Source organism: Anser anser, assembly GCF_964211835.1.
Source record: "Anser anser genome assembly, chromosome: 15".
NCBI lineage: Eukaryota > Metazoa > Chordata > Aves > Anseriformes > Anatidae > Anser > Anser anser.
The window spans coordinates 17,924,298-17,947,053 of NC_139736.1; the positions used below are offsets into that span (position 1 = coordinate 17,924,298).

At 35.9% G+C, this 22,756-nt stretch overlaps 1 protein-coding gene across 6 annotated transcripts in view; it reads right to left on the reverse strand.

The window, feature by feature from the left end:
• MRTFB (myocardin related transcription factor B) overlaps window positions 1–22,756 on the reverse strand; it is an 88,442-nt gene that overhangs the window by 11,254 nt on the left and 54,432 nt on the right. For 4 of the 6 annotated variants that reach the window (XM_083799812.1, XM_083799813.1, XM_083799815.1 and 1 more), the window contains 9 exons: window positions 19,517–19,572; window positions 18,853–18,928; window positions 17,707–17,868; window positions 16,989–17,173; window positions 9,056–9,196; window positions 7,253–7,500; window positions 5,501–5,654; window positions 2,359–3,384; window positions 774–917 (listed from right to left, as the gene is read on the reverse strand). In XM_083799812.1, coding sequence (XP_083655938.1) covers window positions 774–917; window positions 2,359–3,384; window positions 5,501–5,654; window positions 7,253–7,500; window positions 9,056–9,196; window positions 16,989–17,173; window positions 17,707–17,868; window positions 18,853–18,928; window positions 19,517–19,572 — 2,192 coding nt within the window. The remainder of the gene's footprint in view (window positions 1–773; window positions 918–2,358; window positions 3,385–5,500; window positions 5,655–7,252; window positions 7,501–9,055; window positions 9,197–16,988; window positions 17,174–17,706; window positions 17,869–18,852; window positions 18,929–19,516; window positions 19,573–22,756) is intronic. The other 2 variants (XM_083799814.1, XM_083799816.1) reach the window with 2 other exon arrangements.

The window sequence follows — 22,756 nt, forward strand, 5'->3', positions numbered from 1 at the left end:
TTCTGGATGTGGCTCAAAGGAAGAGAAAGCTATTTCTTTTGTGGTGGCTGGTACTGGTATCAGTTACCATATGAACATGACTGGGTTGGCACTCGAAGCTGTGCATCTAGTGCTGATAAACATCCGTTTTGGAATGGGAACTTTCAGGGCTGATAGTTTTGGATATAGAGGAAGAGAAGGATTTCTCTCTGCATTGTTCCCTGCATTTCTCTAAGAGAAGTATCCTAGGTATAGTGGGGTTTTGACTCACTGGACTTGCTGTCCCTAGTGCCTGAGTCCATAGCTTTCTTCATCAGTAAGGATGAAATCAGCAAGGAAAGGAGGAGCACTAGAAGGAACTCCTGGAAATGAACGAAGATCTGTAGTTACAGACAAAAGCTTCCTCTGAAGAGCTGCCTACCAGAATCTTCCATTTTGAGCTGGTGGCAAATAGGAGAAACTGACTGGTATATTGCTAGTATATTGCTTGTGCCAAGCATAAGGAAGAACAAAGTGAGCGTGTGCCATAAGAGTACCATTAAGACCAAAAAAAAAAAAATAGTCTTTAGCCTTGTATATTTATTTGCAGCTGAAAAAGCAGTCCTACAAGGACTGAAATTTTGGAAAGAGAATGAGTTACTAGCCCATGTTATCACAAGAAAAACATGGTACAGAGATGTTAAGTGACTTGATCATTTGTATGTGACACACATGACAAAAAAGACTGTAAAAGCACTGCCTAGAATTAGAATACACAACAGTACATCGCTTAATGCTTATTGCTATCCACAAACCTTTCTGATTTGTTGGGTCTGACCAAGTGCATGCTGCATGATGGTGTTTGGTTTTGATTGTGGAGTATGCATCTGAGGTGCTGTCTGGCCCAGGCCAGAGGAAGGTATTTGTGATGGGGTCTGTATTCCAGCTTGTGATTGAGCCTAAAGGGTGAAGATAAAATATTTTCATTATTTGTACCTCACAGTAAATCACATTATGTTAAAAGCTATTCTATAGGTTATGCAGAATATCTATAGCATTTATTCTAAGAGGTATCAATGAGAACTGTGTACAGGAGACAAAATGTTTTTATTCTGTCTGGTACTGGGGAGTTCCCAGCTAGAGGGTAGTGTTTATTTTGGTAACAGTTTAAAAAAAGATGAAGACAAACTAGAGAGGGTCCGTCAGAGAGCAATGAAAATAGCTGGAGATGCAGAGAGCACAGCCAGTAAGGAAGAATTAACTGTGTTTCAGTAACCTGAAAGACAAAACTGATGATGCAACATGACAAGACTTCCATCATATATAAAAGTTGTTTTAAGAAGATCATTGTACTTTTAGTGACCACTGCTGTTTTTAAAGGCAAGACGTGTCTGACTTCAAGAAAGAGCGTTTGAGTTGGAAGCTAGGAAAACTTTCTGCAATAGCAGTGAAGTGAAATACCAGAACAAGCTGCTTAAGGTTGTTAGAGAATTCTAGCAGGATTCTAGAACAATTTAGACAAAGATCTGTCTGGGTGGGCAGTTACCAGGAGTTGCTCTTACACTGTAGATGGTAGGGTCCAGCCCCATCAGAACTTTACAGCCCTCACATGTGTTGCTAAATGTGACGGCACACATGCTAACACAAAGCCCTGACTCACAGCATGCCAAAACAGCAAGCACACACCGGCACTGAAGAAGTGCTCTGCTAGCACAGTAACCGTGAGGCCTGCAGGGGATTACATCCAGCTAGCAGGCAATAGCAGCGCCATGAGGAGGTATATCCTTCATTCTACCACAGGTCACGATGTTAAACTGTTTCAGCCTGGTCAGATACCTCATAGCTCTGCATTTATATCCTATTTGGGTTTATGCTGTATTTATTCACAGTGATACTACCTTATAATCAGCCTAGTAACAATATTTGTGTAACCATGGTTTCTTTTTATAACTCCACTGGAGCACTATAATCTAGGATTCCCATTTTTAAATGTAATAAGCCCTCACCACACAAGGAAGTTTGAACACATTTTGAAAACAGGTATATCTCAAAATAAAATGCTGATTTTTAAGCTGTTTCTGTTGGAGGTAAAGTGGTGGAATTTGGAAGTATAAATCTAAAACCACATGCACAGAGGCAGTAGCGGTATACAGTAAGACAAATACTATTCAAGAAAAAGAGTCTGGGAAGCCAGAACTCTTTGCAAGATTACAAAGAAAGCAAGTATTAGAAGAAGTTATAAACAGGTTGGCTAATAAATGTTACTAAGCTTTTCTCTAAAGCAAAAAACAAGACTGATTTTTACCAGTGAATCTTACAAACAGCACATTTATCTATCTATATTAAATTAAGCAAATATTGACATGTAGTTTGCAGGATGAAAAATGAAAACACCTATACCTGTAACTTTATATTTCCAACTGGTAGCTGCACTGAAGTGGTAGAATTCGGTCCCTGGATAGATAGTGGAAGGAGCAGCTGTGCAGTTCCTTGGGTAGTCAGTAAAGCTTGAGGTTGGGCAACAACTGCAGTTTGTGGCTGCCTCTGGGGATTAACATAAAATTGAGAAATGGCGTTCTGAGGTTCAGCTTTAGCCACAGGTATCTCCTGCTTGATAACAACCGCCTTTTTGGCAACTGGATTCTGGCCACTAGTGTATACCGATTGTCCTAAAGAATGACTAGCTGCAGATACAGATTGGCTTGTGCTCAAGCAGTCAGTAAGAGCATTTTCATCCTTGACAGCAGCACTGAATTGCTTCTGTTCCAAAGCAGCTGAGTTACCAGAAGTCTGAGAGTGTTGCTGTTGTCCCCTCTTTTCAACCTCAAGTTGCATTTTCAGTACCTCCACAAGTTTTTGCTCTTGTTCCAGTTTCCTTTTGAGCTCTTCAATCTGTTTTTCTTTCTCTTGAAGCTTGCGGTCCTTTTCTGCTACATCAAACTCCATGCTTGAGATGCTTCCACTGCTGCGATTCTGATTATCATCACTTGTATTTGCTCTTAGTGGTGAAGTACTTAAGAACTGGGATGGAGACATCATGGTCATCACTTCTGTGAAAGTATCTGCCATACTTGTATCATCTGTGCTTAGACTAGATTGTTCTGAAGGAGAGGGAGATATAGGCAAAGGAGAGCTAATGTTTTCAGTATTTACTACTTCGCAGCCAGGTCCAGTAGTTGTTTTTTCTGAAGGAAAACTGGATACTGTATTAGCCACTGTTTTAGTAAGTGTTGCAACAGGAAATGCTACAGCCACTTCCCCAGTGTTACCTGTGGCCCCAGTAGAAGTAGTTACTGTAACAGAGCTAGTAGTAGTGACTCCATTGTTATTAAGATCTTGATATGGTTTCAGACGCTCAATAAGATCTGTTTTTGTTCCAGACACTGGTAATCCCCTCAATTTCAACTCCATTTTAAGCTCTGCTACCTGAGATAAAATAAAGTTTGACAGTAAAATAAATAAAAACGTATTTATATATATTTTACCTTATTACATTTTAGTAAGAAAATATATTTTTCAGCATATTCACTAGTAATTCCACCTCTGCGTTCTGACAGTGTGCATGATCATAAGCACATTTCCACAACCAGCAACTTACTTTCAGTGGTTACCTGGCCAAAACCTTAGTAGTGTTCAGTTGCTGTACAATGAATAGTTGCAGAGTTACGCTGAATTTTCATACCTATTATAAATTTGAAAATGAAAGCACTTCAATTGTGGGCTAAAAACTTCTGAAGAAAAGCTGCAGAAGGTGGCAGCAATACAAATAAAAGCTCTGAATACTAGCATGCTGAACCCTTTTATCACACTACCAGGACAGGTAGATGTGTTTTACCTGAAATTTATCAGGTAATTTGCATGGCTCAGTAGACATATCAAACACAAAAGGCTTTCGTTCTAATTAGCAATTGAACGGTTACAGCTATGTGCTAAATGGGTTTCTTTCAAAAATTAAAAAGCAGAAGCAGTCAAAATTAATCTAATCTCTGATAGAAAAATATCCTCAATCCTCACAGACAACGTAGAATGCAAATGCGTTGAGTGTAATCTAATCCTGTGCTTCAAAACATGTTATAAACACCTCTCTCTAAAAGAAGTTGAGGTAGAGTGATCTCAGTAATCTTTCAGTGCTTTGCTGGTCTATGGTTTTGAAGTAAGATCTTCATGATTAGGAAATGAAGAAAAGTCATGGAAATATCTGTGCATAACAAGTTTCTAAGAACCACGTCAATTTTATGTTAAGTATCTGTCCACCTAACAATGATAATCAACTCCCCTCCAAGCTGCCCCCATCTAGTATCCCCTACAGACTTCCTTGAGATAGCATTCCAACTTTTCGATTTTTCTGCAGTGCATTTCTAAATTCTAAATTATCAGAACTGATTTAGATGACTCAGTGTTAAAAACACCACCAGCAGCAGGTATTGCTTAGGTTACTGTTATCGCACTAGCAGGAATACCAATAAATTATGCAGAAATGGTGAGAGAAGAACTTCAATCTCTGCAAAGAAAAAATTCAGGCATTAACTGATATGGTTTAATATCTTAATAACTTAAAGATTCCAAAGCTTATTTCAAACACCATAGTTTGAATTGCATCTTATAGACTTATTAAATATGGAATTATTAGCTTTATCTTATAAAAATGCATTACTGTTCTGAGAATCTCTTCTTCAGAAACCTCAACTTTTATTCCTTCAAGTTTTTAAAAAATACCCACCTCTCAAGAACCCAACGCCTCGGTAAAGGAAGAGAGAAATTAACGGCCCACTAGATGTCCCTACTCCTCAAGTTTGGCTCGTATGAGTACTTGCTATTGAAAGTATCTGAATCTAACTCCCCTCCCGCCCCCAATTTTCTTCAGATTCATTTACAGTAGGTCCCTCACAGTATTAATCCTTGTTAAAGTTTTTCAGAAGGAAGAATTGTACGCGGTACATTCATACTAGAATTTAAAAAGAGTCTATAGTTATTTATAACTTCAAGGTTTTCTGAAATTTAGTATTCCTTTTCAGATGATGTGCTGAACTCCGATGAGAAAATCTCTATTTTCTCTTCTCTCTTAGTAGTGTTATTTCCACGTAAACTTTATACCAGTAACCCCTCTGAATATATATTAGGACATCTTTTCAATTTTATTGCTTAACTAAACCTCTTCACTGATATACTAAAATTATTGTCCCAGTGTTAAAATCTGCCAGAGGGAAATTTGACATGAAGTACACCTCACAGTTTAACAAAGCTACCATCAAATTACGTACTTATACAATGTCTGAAATTCTTTGTCCTCTTCTAATTCTTTGGGAAAGAGATGTCATTGTCAGAGCATGTGCTTGTGAGGAGGCTAAATCAAAACAAATATTTTAAGTCTGGAAGAGGCATGTATGAAAACTTCACAGCTCTATTCTAAACAGTTGAGAGAAAAATACACTTTTCCTTGTTAAATAATATCCAGGCTTATTCTTGACAGCAACGATTTCCATGAAATGACCTCTACTGATGTTTAAGAATAGACAAATTTAAATTTATTTATTTTTTTTACCTTCAAGTCATCCAAGCTTGAAGGTAGAGGTCCTGGTTTCCTGCTAGGAATATTACTGTTTTGTCTTGGTGAGTTGGCAGCTGATGTTTGTGTATTGTTGTTCAAAGTATTCAGTGGCGTTTTGCCATTGTTATTCTGTTTGTCATTCAGTGGCCTTCAAGTGATAAGAAAAATGGGGACAATAATGTTAGTGCTAAATGCATATTACATATATATATATTTATATATTGTTTTCAGTCAAGAATCTGTGATTCTGAATCTAGCACCTATCAACTTAATATATAAAATACATATTTATTATATATTAAATATTCATAAATACACATTGAACATGACTAACATAAAATATTTTTAATAGAACAGCACAGAGAAAAGAAAACATATAGAGAATATTATGTTGATATTTCATTTGTAGTTAAACATACAAATTTAAGCTTCACAGTTTTTACTGTTGTCACAGTATCCCTGAAAGATACCATGGACTACAAGATCAGTTTATACAAATTCATCATCAACTAGGGCAGCCTGTTATTTTTTTGTTTGATGTCAGTTAAAAAAAAAAAAAAAGCTTTAACTGTATGTACATACAGGTCCAGTGTCCACAGAAACAGAATAAGGACCCATGTGAAGGCAGTTTCTTCTGAAGATGATGTGTTGAATCAGCTATACTCCCATAAAAAGAATCTCATACAAGGATCTCAAAATAATTGTAAAAAATTTTAAAATGCCACCATTTACATTGGATACCATAAATCAGCTCTTTATTTCTTTCAAGCGATTTATGAGGAAACGTTTCTGAAATGTCAGTAAACGGAACATAAGAAGCGTGGGTAAGCAGGCAGAAACATCTCTAGTCCAAATGTTAGGATACATGGTAATTATAAATATAACCACAGATGGTATCTTTTACTTTTCTAGCCTCACTTGCTGAGGAAAAATAACTCAGCAAGAACTCACTATAAAAAAAGTTGAAAGCCACTTGAATTTAAGATTGTGACTAACTGTGGCATGTTACACTAGAAGCACTTCTAGGAAAAAAAATGCTGGTCTTAGATGGCAAGAATGAAACTCTGCAGACAGTCAGCTTCTCTTTCTGCTAAGAATTATTTTTCTGACTGCTTCTAGCTATAAATCAGAGAGTACACTTCTCAGCGTTGAAAGTGCTGAAGATCAACACTGATGGAGTTCATATAAGCATTAGCGATGAGGCTATAGAGAACAGGCAATTTCACCTAATTTAAAGACTCTTTTTACTTGAAAACAGCAAAAGTGGCCTATGCAACTGATGTAAAAAGACAATAAAAACACCAAAATAGTATGTGTCTTTGTAAAAGCCACTGTCTATATGTTTCTCTTCTGCTCGGCATACCTCTATCAAATTTGAATGAAAAAGGTTACAAAATTTTCTGGCTTTCACATAAATGCTTTTGAGCTTCTTTCATATATGCCTCTGGTTGGAAAACATGCATCTGTCAGGTAGGAGATTTGGTTTCCACATCAAACTAAAAATAACTAGGACCAGTTATAGGCTTATCAGACTTCAAGAGTATTTTAAGAAGAGAACTACCTCATCACTTTGCTGTTAAATGAGGTTAAATAATAACCACATTGATGCCATTTAAGTTTTCTTGGATTCCAACTGTCTATTAACATTTGCAAAACACATTTACTTTTAAGGCAAAAAGTCTGCAACTGCTATACATATATCCTCATTAAAGGACACTTAGAAAATACAAACAGAGCTTCACATACTTCAGTGGTGCAGGTAGAATTGCCTGGTAGTTGTAGTGTTGTTGTTGTTGGCTCAGGATCTGCAGCTGCAAAAACAGTTGCTGCTGTTGTAGCAAACGAGCATAGTTGGAGTCCATCTGTGGCTCATTCTTCTCACCTTTCTGATCAGGTGGAATATATTGATGATACTTCAATTTTTTCACCCTTGGCTTAGGTTCCTTACATTTCTTGCTCCGATGCTTATCATTTGGGTTCTTTGGGTGGCTTTGCTATTTATGGATGGAAAAGATTGAAACAACTATCACAGCAGCAAGCAGTTATTCAAGATACAAAGTATACAGCAATGTGTTCGTTGCAAAGAGAGTTGCCAAATACATATGCAACCCCACCCAAAAGCATTTCTCACCATCCTTGAAAAGTTAATGTACTCGAGCTGTTTTATACTGTGTGCACAAGAAGGGGGCCATCAGAAATTACAGTTGTTCTAATATGTGAAATATTATAATAATTGTATATATATGTGTTCTAAATATAGTTATCATAACATGTGAACATTCTGTTAATAGATGGCACAAATGAAGCTAAGGGATTCTGCTAATCATGACCTGTCATTATAAAGAAACATTCTTCTTAAAGAGCTAAATCCAAAGCCACTCAGCACTTCATACATGTAAACGCTACTACCTTAAACTCCATCTGTAAACAGGATTGCAGGTCAGTACCTACAGGTCTAGATTAAAAGCACAGACAGTCTTAAATACTACAATATTACTTTAATGGAACTTTCAGCACCCTTTTATCAGCAATACCTGCACATTTGGTAAAACCCTCTTCCTTTAAAGCTCTTTGAAATCATTTTGAGTGAAAAGTTAAAGGCAGTTACCTAGTCATACAGAAGGTATCAAAACAGAAATCCTGTGTTGATCCATGCACAGTTATTACACAGGTTGCCTGTTTTGGGGATATCTAAATTTGTCATTAAGGTCCTGCAATTAGGTAAGCTGGTACAAGCTTAGATAAATCCAAAGATTCCACTAGGTAACTCCAAATTTATACTACAAATTGCCTATTACAAGTTATCCTTGTAAATTTAATTGAGAATTAGTTCCATGTAGTTAGGTAGAAGTCTACATATACATATATATAATCACTACAGAGCTGAAGACCTTTGGCAAAGTTGCTGAATTGAAATATAAACATTTTTCAACACAAACCATTTTCTAATTGTATTTGAAAAAGTTTTCCATGCTGCTGGCTAAGTCAGTTCAAAAGAAAGAATTAAGCGCACTTTTCTGATCTTCAAATACAAGGATACAGTAACTTAATGGGGCTTTATGCTCATACAGTAAATGAACTATGAAAATAGTTGTGGGAAGGGAACAATGCTGTTCACTAGTTTGGCTACACATAGATTATCAATGTAGTTGCCTCTGTTCCTGTTAAATTATTCCCTGTACAAAACTAGATTAGAATATGAATTTCTCCAACAGAAAATCAACATTGCAAAAATCTATTCTTTGTATTTCTCTATGCATTTTCAAAAACTTCAGTAGTTATGTAGCACATAATTCTGCTTGAAAGTTTTGGTCAACTGTACTGTAAGGACCTCCTGAAATAATGAGCCAGTTCTTACACGTGGTTAATAGCTGATCTTAGCATACCAAATCTTTCAGTCAACAGCACAGTATGCTCTCCTGAACACTGACAGCAGTTGTTGCTGGTTATTGGCACTATAACATTATTCACTTTTTTTCATTAAATATAGCATTGGGAAACAAAACAGATTAAGAAAAGTCTTCAGATGCCATTCTTTTAGATATGTACCTTTACTAATGTTGGCCCGGGCTTTGCTGCAGATACAGTATTTGTGGTCATGGTGGTTGTAGCAGTAGACCGTGTAACCTGTTGTTCGATTGTAGGGGGAGTTTTGAGGAATTCAGGAACTGGAGAGGTTAAAGGTGGATACTAGTATTAAAAAAAAATATAAGGAAAAAGAGAAACATTAAAAACATCCACCATCTGAATAATCAAAAAAAATGTGAAAAGGTTAAGACAATTTACTATCACGTCAAATCTGAAAAATAATTTTAGAAGGAATGGCAAAAATAGGACTCTTTCATGTACATGTACACAAGTGTGCTATAAATGCACATTTTGGCACACTTCAAATATAGCAAGTAAGAAACTGTTTTCTTACCTTTACTTCTTATTTGCATTTTAACTGCTGCATCTAAAGGTATCCAAAATCTGCTTTTACTAATACAGGATTTACTTCTTGTCTCACCAAAGCAAAATAGGAATTGATTTTAATACCAATTTTTACAGTATATCATAATATTTTACAACAAACATTTTTTCTTAATTAGTATTATTTTTTTTTAAAGTAAAAAGCATGATAACCCAAAAGGATTTATAAAACATACCAAAAAAGCCCTCCAAAAAGGCTTTTTCATAACCTATACGTTGTTGTTTGCTTTGCTTTTTCTTCTCTTAACATACATGAAAAACAAATAAACAGAAAGGAAGCATCATGAGAAAATTTTATTTCAGTAAAAAAATTACTAACTGTCTCTCTTACACATTCATAAAAAAAAGAGTTAGAAGGACCTTCAGAAGTAACCTCATCCATTTAAGTCAGGAACATTTTGCCAAAACTACTCCTACCATATATTTGTCTCTGGTGGGTAGCCCCAGAATTAAATCAACAAATTGATGCTACTACTTAACTTTGTAATTGCAAAATTCTTCGAGAACAGACAGCTGTCACTGAAGTACCTTTGTTCCTAGCATTGTAATGATAAAAGAAGATAATGATAAAGGAAGAAATCATGTCTTTAACTTAAGTCAGAATTACAGGAAAAGCTGTAAATTTCTTTCCTTAGTAGTGTTAGCAAACACTTGTATATGAAGGCTTCTACAACCGGAGAATCACAGACTTTAAGGATGTCAAAAGTTCCTATTGTTTTATACAGAACTGTGTAGGGAATTCTATTAATTATATAATTTTACTAATATAAAAAGAGAGAGAAAAGTTAAACATAACAGAAGGAAGAATGGAATGCATTGTTACTAACTGTGACCAGAGCTACTACCATTTGTTATTACTCTGTTTGAAGCAGCATTTATAATACAACATTAAAATTTGACCCTGGGTACACTACACGCTGCACTTATAGTGAAAGTGCCTACTGAAGTTAAAGAAAACACAGTATTTAGAAAAACACGACTTTATTACTTGCACAGTTGAGGCCTTCACAGTTTTCAATCTGTAAAGTCAGAATTGTGTGCAAGCAAAGACAATCTTCTCACCCAAGCTATTATTCTCAGGAAAATCCTTCATGAAGGTCAAACATACAATCTTCTCACCCACGCTATTATTCTCAGGAAAATCCTTCATGAAGGTCAAACATCAACACAAGAAAATGAACTTCTTGGTTCAGAACGATCACACAGCGGCTGAACAGACACGTAATTCGAAGGGATAACTTTCTATAGTAGTTTCACAACAACTACAGTTCTGACTGTGGCAGGAAGGGCATTTCTTTTGTATTTGACTTCCAACACTATTATGCTATTATGCAGGTATAACCCAGTAGCCTGGACTTTACTGAGTTTGTTCCCTTGCTGTTACAAGCATTAAGTGTATAATTTCTTCTGTAAACTCACTGAATTCCATATAGGCTTAGGATTTTTTTCATTATTATTCTCCTGGCACCACTGCTCCTGCCAGAAAATTCCCAAATGTTTTCTTACATAATAATAAAGTTTCAATGAGCTTCCCTTTGTCATATCCATTCATTCTGTGCTGAAATATTTTTCTAATTTAAAACCTATTTCCCTGGGTAGTGAATATCCATTAGATGGGATATAGAATCTAAACATAAGCAGATCTCAGACCTTGTCTTTCTAGCTAAACTTAGTTTTATTCTTTTCTCATAAAAGAGATTTTCCATTCTCTGTTCATCCTGTCCTCTTTGTTACAGTTTTCCGTAGTCTCTCTTGGACATAAGTAACTGGAAACATATAGAATATTCCACATTAAGTCTCACTAGATCCTGGTACAGTGGGATTAAAACTTCTACTGGGATTCTCTCTTCCAATGCACTTGCATTTTTACAGAGGATGGACACTGTAGCTCACAGTCACTCCGTTGTCCCCTAATTTCCTCCTCAGTCTTCTTTAAGTCAGAGTCCCCAGGTTTCCACATTTCTTTTTCATGGGAAGAAAATGTGGTATACGTTTCTTTTAAAAATTATTCCATTTCTATTACCCCTAAAAAACAAATCAAATGGTTCCTTCTGCATAATAACAGTCCAACTCTCTGCTAAATAAGCCTTACAACTTTTGCTATGTGGCCCATTCTTAAAAGTAATGTCAAAATTGTTAATGGTAATATGAAATCAGCCTGTCCCAAAATCAACTCCTGCAGACTGCTATCATCAACCTCCTTTCAACCCAGTAGTTCCTCTTTCTGTCTTATTTCTTCTAATCTCCATCTTCTCCAGTGTTTAATACTATTAACACTTCTATTCTACACTTCTATTCTGTTCTATTAACACTTCTGCTAGTGTTTAATATTGTACTGTGTTTATCCAGACAGACGACATAGTTCATTTCCCTTGGTTAAGAAACTCCAACTGCCAGCTGCAGTCAGCTATATCTACCTTGTCTTAACCTATCTAAACTACATAGTGCTTTTGATTCTTCTTTCCATTTTTTTTTAGCTAAATATTTTCCAAAGTCTCAATCAGCTAAACTCCTGGCAATTTTCACTTTGTCCATAAGACAGAACTTTATTTCTGGTAATATTTTTCCCACTTTCTTAACAGCAGTGTCTGTGAGATGTCTGTGATTTCAAAACTTACGTGACTGAAGCACAGACAGCTGCATATGCAGTACAACGTATTTGCAAGAAACCAGCTCTGTCTCTTACCACTAGGTGAAAAAGCAAAATGTAGCCCAGCCATCCAGAGGAGTAAGTAACTTCTGATACTGTTTTACTGAATTGCAAGATTCAGTATGCCATGCCTAGTCACTGAAACATTGCACACATGCCTGTCTTGCTGCCATGTCAGTTTCTGGTGTCAGGCTAAAGATATAAATGCCTCTATTTTTATAACCAACTTTCAAAGTGTTTGCTCTGGAAAGCATCCCTTATCTACACAGTATCTGTTATTTGCTGGACTTGCATAAGAATTGGCAGGGGACTTTAGAGGGACTTACCCTTTAAAAAAGGTGTGTGGATGCTGTATTCTAACATACTGTATTCCTGTTGCCATCAATTTTTAAAGGCCTATTGAAATTATAGCAGTAATGTTTAAAAAAAACCCACCTAGTTGGTCTTTGAATCAAAACGTCACATACCAGATTACCCTAAACAGGAGAATAGCCTATGAGAACAACTGCATAATGATAATACAATAAAAACACAATAAAAACCTTTAAAATGGAAAAGTTGGTGTCTTTCTAAAAACAATCTCTTAAATTCTATTGCTTGAAACTCATGGTGTTAAACAATCTCATTGCCATAGAGTAAATTACTTTTTCCCTACATTGTTATCTTAAACTACAAACAATTATTGACTACATGAAACACAAAGCTTTTTACAGACTTGCCCATTTTACTGCAAGTGCCAGATGAAGCAATGAACCATGCATATCATTTACTTATATTTTTAATCTTAGTTTAAAAAAAAAATTAACATCATAAAGTAATATAAAGATTACTTCTTATGAACAGATCTTCTATTTCCAATTACAGATTATATTATTTATAGGCATTTTCTTCTAACTGCAAACAAGCAGTTTGCAGGTCAATATATTGCAGTCACTTAGCAGTGAATCTATTACAAAAGCAGTTAACTACATTCTTTCTCATCAAGCAAACTTTTTCAGCTGTTTTAAAGATAACTGTTTTGAAGATAACTGTTTAAAGTCTTCAGAATTGTGAACACAAGAATCTGATCTGTTTAGAGTGGTGTGATTAAGCACCTAATCCTTACCAGATGCAAATACATCAGGTGAAATCAAGTTTTGGGTCATCAGTCAATGAGAGCTGAAGGTTCTCAAAGTTATGTTACGTTCTCTGAGGCCTAGAAATGTGTGGAGGAGGAAGCTTTGAAAAGAATGCTGGCTGTGCTTCACTATTTTCAAAACATTCTTTGTACTTTCTGTTGCAATAGAATGTAAAATTTGTCAAAGGAAATTAAAAGAACGAAGGACCAATTTTCCAGACACATCTCCTGTAGAGACATGCTGTGCTCTTATTCTTTAATTGAAAAGGAACAATAAGGTAAACATCTGCTTTATTCTGCAGAGGAACAGCTTTGTGTTTTAGATCTTTACACGGAAGTGGCTGTAATGTGTTATCAAATCCATAAGCAGAGGACTGTAGTTCTATTTGAAGTGCTTTTCCAATTAGCTTCAAGTGCTCTGTTACTTTGTTGGTGCAGTCGCATATCTATCTTGTGCTTCCTACTTGAAAAGCTTTTGGCATCTATTGCTTTGAGTATTTTTATTTAACTCTCCATTAGGAACCCAACTCTTTATTTAGGAATCTAATTTCATGTGGTTTGTTTTCAGTTTATTCAACACAAATTACATTCTCTTGACATGAAACTCAATTCATACCCTAATTTGTACGTTAGGGTACAATGAAATGGAACAGATGTGCTGTACTTTGTGTCCAGCATTGTTTTTGAATATGAATTCTGCAATACTTTTTGAATTACTGCAGTAGTAAGAAAAACAAGGAGAGAGTACTGAGTTGTCCATGGCCATTAAAACAACTGCACGATAACGTCCTTGGAGGACAGACAGTATCTATCTCATATATAGCTGTTTAATTTAACTTTACTTTGTACAGTAATAACTCACTATTTAGTTCTATCTTATCTTTTGTTTTTGTCTTATTTTAAAAATCGCAGCATAGTTCCCTATGCAGAGCTCTGGTTTTGCTACAAATCCTCTGGCAGTTTAAACACATAAACACATTTTCCAAAAGCATGCTTATTAAAAGGACAAGCATGAAAATAACACGAAGTGCAAAATTATGCTTCTTTTCTCCTTCGCGCAACTAAGAAAGTGATGAAGGAACCCTCTTAGGAAGTCCCCCTGGAAAAAATCCAGTACAGATTATAGTTGATCAGCAGTAACCTAAGAAGATGTATCACCCATCTATTGGTCAAATTGTAATACATCCTTAAATTTTTCAAAAATAAAATTTAATATTTGTGCCACACAAGCTAAACCAACTTGTTTTTACTCGGTACAGATGTGCATAAAATGAAGCAAGCTTAAGTGCTAAAGCTTTTGAATTTCCATCCTATTCACGCTATTAAAAGAAATACTACTGTATTTAATGGAAAATGTTTTTGCCAATTAAACAAAATTTACAACATTACTAAAATTTCTGCACTTGTATATACACCGTGTGGCATATTGGTATCAAGTACACAAAGCTGAATGCAATATTATTAAACTGATCTAATTTATAAATCACTTCACCAAGTGATTATAAATCACTTCATCACTTCACTTCATTTAGAAATCACCTAGGTGATGAAAACCTAAGTTTTTCCATCAAGGAAATTACCGAAGTGTAAATATAGTAAAACACATCAATCTAGAATATAAATAATAATTCTGTGATATTGTAGCTGCTTTTTTTTTATGCATAACAGGAAGATGGGCTTACTGGGAGAAATAGTTCAGGATCAAGGAGTTTCTTCTAGCATATGCAATTGCTCAGCAGATGTGTATTTGATTCAGTAACCAATTAAGCATTGATACAAGGCAAAATTTTTGTTACTATTAATTTCAGCACATATACACAAACTTGTGTTTGCTCTAGGCAAGTAGAACTCAAAATGTAAACAATTTGTCAGTTGTTTAGCTGTCAGTTTCAAATAACAAACAAATAAACAAATGAGCGGAGATGAATGCTGCTGAATCTTCACATGTGAATCTAGCTCAGAGAAGTCTTAAGAGTGCCTTACAGAAGATTGCACCTAGAAAATCCACACTTCTGGAGGAATCTCTATCATCATCTAACCTAACAATCCTAAGAAAAGTAGAACTGGCAATAAAAAATAGTAGTCTCTAAAAATATCTTCAAGCACTTCATAAAGGACAGGATGAGTATACACATCCATAGATCCTAACTCTTAATGTCAGTTACTATTCAATGCATATTTACTATACGTAATAATTATTGTAAGAATAACACACATAGATAGCAAGACAATGAATTGAATGCTTAATGTGTTAGTAAGATGCAAAAGAGGGGAACTAAAAATTCAAAAAAACTCAGGTGAAATATAGGAGGAGGGAGGGTGTTGTGATGTGAATTCATTAGAAAACATTCAGATTCAGTCACAAGTCAACTGGAAATTTACTTTGGTTTAGTTGCTCCGTGTCACCCACACGAGGCAAGTGCTAGATGCTATCAGACAACATGTAACAGCTCTGCTGCCTTTCCCTCCTCTGAAGTCTTAATTTGCATCTCTTTATCCAGACAAAAAATTTCGTGAAAGTTGCAGAAATCTAGTTAAAAGCAAAGACTTCACCTCTTTCAAACCGGGCTTAAGTTAGTCAGTGAATTTAAAATTATTAGCTGAGGCATGACAGAAAACAGCACAAGCTTCATCTTCTTAAGCTAAACAGTACCCTGTAAATAGATACATCCATCTCTTTATTAATGAATAAACTTAGTGATTAGTTCAAAGGTGAAGACAAAGATATGCGTGGCAAGTGCCTTGTAAGATATTCAAGAAAGCATGCAGGTAATTGACTAACCATGACTAACCAAGCATAACCATGTGCTTTCAGTAGTTAACAGAACATTAAAGAAATTCATTTGTAGCATGATGTTTGTTTCATTACCGTTTTGGCAAATTATTTTACATCAGTATTTTTATAATGTGTTTAAGGTAGAGTAGGCAATACTAATGTCCAATTCAGATCATAAAATTAAGTTTGGTTAGAATAGTTCTCTTTCAAAACTCATTTTTGGAACTCTTGTTAAAAACAGTGAAGTGTTGTTCAACTCAAGATCTCTCTCACTGTTCAGTGGACAGTAAATTTAACTTTAAAACACTAAATCAAACTTAGATTCCACGAATATACTGTTCTTTAAAACCTTATACACTTAAATGCTCTACTATAAAGACAGTATTTCATATGCCATGGCACAGTTACTTTCTTTTGCTTATAAGTTACTTAAGAAAATACTAAAAACCTCTTTGAAAAATCAACATGGAGGTTACTTTCAATGCTTAAATAGTAAATTCCTTAATAAGTATAGAACATCTATAGGAGAGAACATGTAAATTATACGGGAAATTTTATTTTTATGGACTGTCCTGGAGATAATGGAACTGACACCAACTGTTGTTGTTTCATCTAAGTATACTTCTAAAGTAAGTTCAAGACCTTGTCCAGAATGAAGACAAACATTAAGTAATCAATAACAGCTGGAGTAAACCATGGATATGATCTTTTAAGCAATTTCTGGGAAAGCCATAGCTGTCCTACTAGCCATACTGAATTTCAGTGAATTTATGGAATGGGAATTTCATCACTGCCAACAATCAAACCAGGACGCTAATTTATAAACACTTAACAGAAAAATGGAGTCCCAGACACTCCTTTGCAACAACAAAGGTATTCATTTCATATGAAACTATGCCCCATATCTATAATGCCAGACCAATAAAATACACTGTGGAGATTTTGCTTCAATATTTTAAAACTGTACCTGCGTTGAAGTAGTGGCATTTTGTGTTACTGGTGATGGTGAGTCACTTGTTTTTGGCTCACCAGGGGAAGCAGCAGAACCCTGGGATTCTTGGCTGGCTGGCTGATCTGGTGATAAAGCATCACTGCTGTCTTCATCAAAGGAATAATCATCCAAACCTTGAGGATAATTCTCTTGTCCAACTGCTAGAATGTTTACAAAGAAACAAGCAAAACAATTTATTTCTTTTTACTTATACATATTAAACTTAGACATTGGTGGCCGAATTAGTTAGTTGCTGGAAACTGATCAGTTTTCAGGACAGTCTGAGCATAATGTATTTAAGTATTAATTGTATTTTTAATAGTAATTACAGCCATATAAATCATATTAAATGAATCAATAAAACCGAATGCATAGCAGAAGTTCCTTTTAGTAAGAGACAAAAAGGTATGTTCAACATATTTGCAGTGCACACAGACAGCTATGACAGATTAATGGCCATGTTTATTTCATTATTGTTAGAATTTTTATTAAGAAGTATTTTTAGAGTATTACACTATGTATTTCTAACTTAGTTTTGAATTAAAATAGTTTTGAATAAAAAAACTATATTCAATTAAATGATGACAGTCATAATTCATGACAGAAAAATAAGAACTAGTAAACTTTTAAGTATGTTTTCTTCTAGTGAACTTTACTCTCAAGAGTTAATGTAAGCTGCGTCTCTTCTACTTGCCTATAATTGCTTCTTTAACACTGGAATCTACAGGCAGAATATTTTTTTCTACCAGCTCCATAGGGCCAGGCCTCTGAGCGATCTTCTCATTCAGATCATCTGCCAAGCGAGCTCTCTTCAGTTTCATCTGAGTGGCTTGTAGCGAAGGCTCTGCAAAGGTCTCTAAAAGATATGTTGATTTAAATACTCTGTTCCATCCCTTCCCCAGTTTCAAGACAACCAGCATTGTCTCATCTTTGCAATAACCCTTCTACTTGTATCTATCTTTATCTGTCTTTGCTACAACCATTGTACTTGTATTAAAAGCATTCAAGAATTATTTTAAAAATTCTCAAACTAATAGTAAGATTATAGATATATACTATGAATAGATGTTTTCCACCCCATTATCATGCTTTTTTTTTTTTAATAAATATAGCCTCTTCTAAAGAAGTGGTAATACTTTTGGTAAACATGTCCAAGTGTAAAGCAGGGAATATAAAATAGCAAATGCTAATTATAATCTGAAGATAGCATTTGCTGCTCTGATGTTTACCAGTGTGAGCTATGGTAAAGATTTAACTGATAACTGATTTTTCCATTAGAGAATCTTCAAAATTGTATTTCATGAAAATATGGAGATAGTCTGTCCATATGGAGATTCCTCTCTGGGTTTAGCATCCAAATGCACGTTTTGAAAGATAATGGATATTAAACTGACTTAGATTATGGTTATTTGGTAATGCCTGTATTTGGTGAGATTACGGTGAAACAGTAATCCAGCCCCATTCGTAAAAGAGACTATTGTTTCTAATGACCTGAGCAGCAAGGAAAATAACAAGGCAAGCAAAAAGTCAAGTTTATTAAAGATTGGGTGGTGTTTTTTTTTTTTTTTTTTTTTTTTAAATGTACAAAACTGCCAGGTTATTTTAGGGTAATGAGTAGAACTTGAAGTTCTACTATACAGTTGAGAATACACTGCCACAGTTATATCTATTATACTGATTGAGAATACTGTTTACAACAGACACTGTAAAAGCAGAGAAACAGAGCATATAAACATTTAAAAATAATTCACATCAAAGCCTAATTCAGTTAGAAAGCTGAGTGTGTAGCAGAAGTTCCTTCTAACAGCAGCTGAACAGGGACATACATCTGGGTACGTACCTTCGAGGATGTGCATTCTGACCAGCTCAGACCGGTCTGGTCTGCTGCGAATCTTGTGCTTCAAAAAATTTTCAGTCTTCAAAGAAATGAAAAAATGTTACTAGTATTTATCAGAAAAAGCACAAAGAAGTTGGTACATTTGTAATTCACTGATGTCCAACAATGAATACTTGCAGTTGCAGTCAGATAGGTGGACATCTCTGTTAGAATGGGGATACTAGAGAGGATTTTGCTTTGCTATGTTTTGTTTTCTCAGTCAAGCAGTGTTAATGAATTTCTATCTTTCCAAAACAAGTTGGGAACACTTCTGGATTTGATCCCTTACCCCCCACACACTAAATCACAATGCTACAGAATAGATATTTGCTAAAGAAGCATACAACACAAGCATAATTTAACCCAAGGATCCTTTCCTTAGACTACAGGTAGATACGTGTTACAATTTGACCATAGTTTATCCTGCACACCTGTTTAATCTGTGAAGGATTAAGAAACTTCCCCTGAGATTTGACACAAGTATGTTAACAGATTCTTCTAAGATACAAGCACATATTATTACTGTAATGGTAGGATTTATTTTTTTCAAGCAATTTGAGAATTAGTATCCTGCAAACTGACTGTCCATTTTCAGATGTTAATAGCAAGTTTACAGTAAGTGGTTTACCCTGGCTCGCTCCAGGCTCTTTATCTGCTCATGGAATGCAGCTGGACTTTTCAAAGCTGTGAAGGGAAAGTAAAGGTTAAGTTACCAGGAAGTGATTTCCAAAAGAAATACTGTAGTCAGTAGGATTGTATGGCTGTTTAACACCATCTCAGATCTGTGTTTGCATCTGACCAGGCATACATTCGACTCATGACAGTTATACTCCTCTCTGTTAAATATAATTGAATATCACTCCTATACAGAACACACAGAATATATGATTTTAACAGAAATCACCACATAACAGTTAACTTTTTCACTATGTACTGGGGTCTGTTTACTGAAATGGTTCCACAGCAGAAATTTTATGAAGTGGGGTTTAGAGTACCAACACTGTTTCATTTATTCCACTGTATTACTATCCATCTATACCTCATCCTTGCTGTTGCTAGGGAGACATGAATTGTCCTTTAAGAACTATTTGTGCTGATTTTTTTTTAAGAATTTTGTAGAAGCCTTAAATGTTCAGATTTGAAAACAGGATGATCTTACATCATATATCATTTCAAAGCAATATTCAAGAAGACAGGTTGTATTCAGAAAGCCTGTTCCCTTACTATGAAAACCATGCAACAGCAGCAGAAAGCCTTTGTACTACAAAAAAAAAATGTGTACTTCTGAAATAAGAAGTAAAGTTCCAGGTAAATCGCTGGAACAGTACAGCTGGAAAGGACCTCGAGGAATCACCTAGCTCTTCTCTACCCACTCAACCCACTCTGGCAGACACTGCTGACTGACAGCCATGTGTATTGTCTTTCAAAACTTGCAGAGACAATTCCAAGGAAGATATGGCTGTGTTGCACAATTTGACTCCTCCTTCCTATGATTTAAATCCACTGCTTCTTTGCAGCACAGACATCTACCTCAGAGACGAAGCAAGCTTACTTAACAGTAAGTGGTGATTTTTATGATACACAGCCCATGTGTACAGTCCAACAGTAAGTGTATCTGTGCTTTACTACGGTAGACGAGAACATTATCCACAGAGGACAAACTCTCACTCTTCTTGATGCTTAGCAAAGAAATTGGAGTGCAGATGGTGCTATTTAATTGCTCTCACCCATAGGGCTGTATCTTGAGGAACTATGGGGGAAAGGAGAACCTTTGCAAGGTGCGGAATATCAGTTACAGCAAATAATCTTTTTCCAAGTGGGTAAGCACGTTATAGCAAGTGGTGAAAGGTAAATAATCGATAAACCTCTCCAGCTAGGAGGAAGATTTCAGTGTCCTTACTGTAATCAGTGATTGGTACTGGTCAGTGGCACACTGCACCAACCCTCGGCACGTTCTGCATGTTCTGTGCTGGTATGGCTGGGAGTACAGGTGGCCACAAACAGCAGCAGCCCTGCCATAGCAACTGAAAGCTCCTCAGCTCTGGCAGACTGTGCTCTGTGCAGGTGGTCTGCCTACAGCCCGCTATCTGCTTTAACAGCAGCTGCATGCAAAAAGCCCAGATCCTGCATTTCTTAGTGGTGTATACTAACAGCTCAAAAAGAATCTGTGCCAGTCAAAGTTTTAGAAAGCCATCCTGACACTGAGCGTGAAGTCTGCCCTAAAAACAGGAGGCTTAGAGAAGAAAGATGGCAGGCTTATTTCCTGTTTTTTTTCCTGGTTACAGTGTAACACCAACATCATCTTAGGATAGAGTCCGGAGGACATTATGGGGAATGATTCATAAATATATACATTTCTCCTTCTCTTGGAGCAGAATTAAAAGCAACCAGAAGAGCTACCATCAAGGACAAAAGTGAGCAGGATGCCAGGAGTACCCATCAGAGTCCATATCATGGGATTCAAGTCTCACCACAGATCTAGGTCCCAAAAGGGCATATACTCTGATGGAGTCTTCATTAACTGTAGGGTACAACAGAGGCTGTTATTTGGGAAAAAAACTGAAAAAGCAATGACTTGAACTTTTAACTGGAGAACAAAGCCTGGTAATTCTTCAGGTGAAGCTGAAGCAAGACCAATAGGAGGGCTCCCACTTTTTGAATGAAACTTATTCAGTTCCTGAAGATAATCAACACTACAGACCTGAGAAGGTGAAGATGCTTTAGTGAAGCAATCTGAAGCCTTATGAGTACTCGGAAACATTCAACATGAGATTAGCTTTAAGATACTGTACTTTCAAGCTAGAATTCACTGGTTCACACTGAGCTATTTATAATTATATATATTTTTAACAAGAAAAATCACTGCACAGCTGAATGTTTTCTACACTTGGATCTGTTATCTGGAGCCCGGTCTCATCCCCCACTGTCCACTTATGGATTCTCAATGTTCTCTGTGCACCTCTCATTCTAAGGCCAGGCTGCTCTCCAAAACAAGTTAGAAGACATCATACAAAACAATCAGCACAGTCACTGGGATCCCAAGTAGAGGAAACACCAAAAGATATCTAAGGGAAGGGTTAAATGCAGTTGTCTTCTAGGCTACTGGATTTCTTTATTCAGGAGGACCCTCTTATGATTCCTAAATTGATTTTAGGTATCATAGTGCTGCTGAAACAACCACTATCTCTAGCAGACTGAAAGCAATAAGGGAGAATATAGATTCCGACAATAAAGTGCAATTACATGAAGCTTGCCAATTACTTTCAAAATACAAGTGCTGTGAGTTCAGACATCCAAATGTAACAAATATCCAAATTTACAAACATTATTTGCTTGTCAAAGTACTATAAACTGTAGTTAAATTCAAATGGTGGAACTGAGAGATAAAAATGGTTTACTGAATAACTGCTAAGTTCTTGCACAACTGTCAAGGATGGCAGGTATCCAGGTCAAAGAGTCAGGAGCTCAGCATTACAGAACCCTGACAGCAATCCAGCTGTATTTATGAACTTTGTGACGTTGCTGCCTTAGCAAGACACTTCACCCTAAAGGTGATCAGCAACATCTTAACTCTTCAAAGATGGCATCTAAAGGCACTCATTGAATGTCTACCAGTACATAATTTGTTTTGGAAGAGAAGAATACCAAACTCTTACACCAACTTAGATGGTTTGCCAGATGTGGAAAATAGACCAGGAACTTCTAGCAACTGGAAAAAATGTTCTAAAATGATCTTCTAAAGAAAAAAAACAAACCAACCCACAAACAAATAGCTTCTTTGTGTATTCCTGGAAATGTATTCATACTCAGTGACAGCAAGAAAGGTGAAGGCAAAAAAGGCCAATGCATAGCACCTTCTGCATTAGGT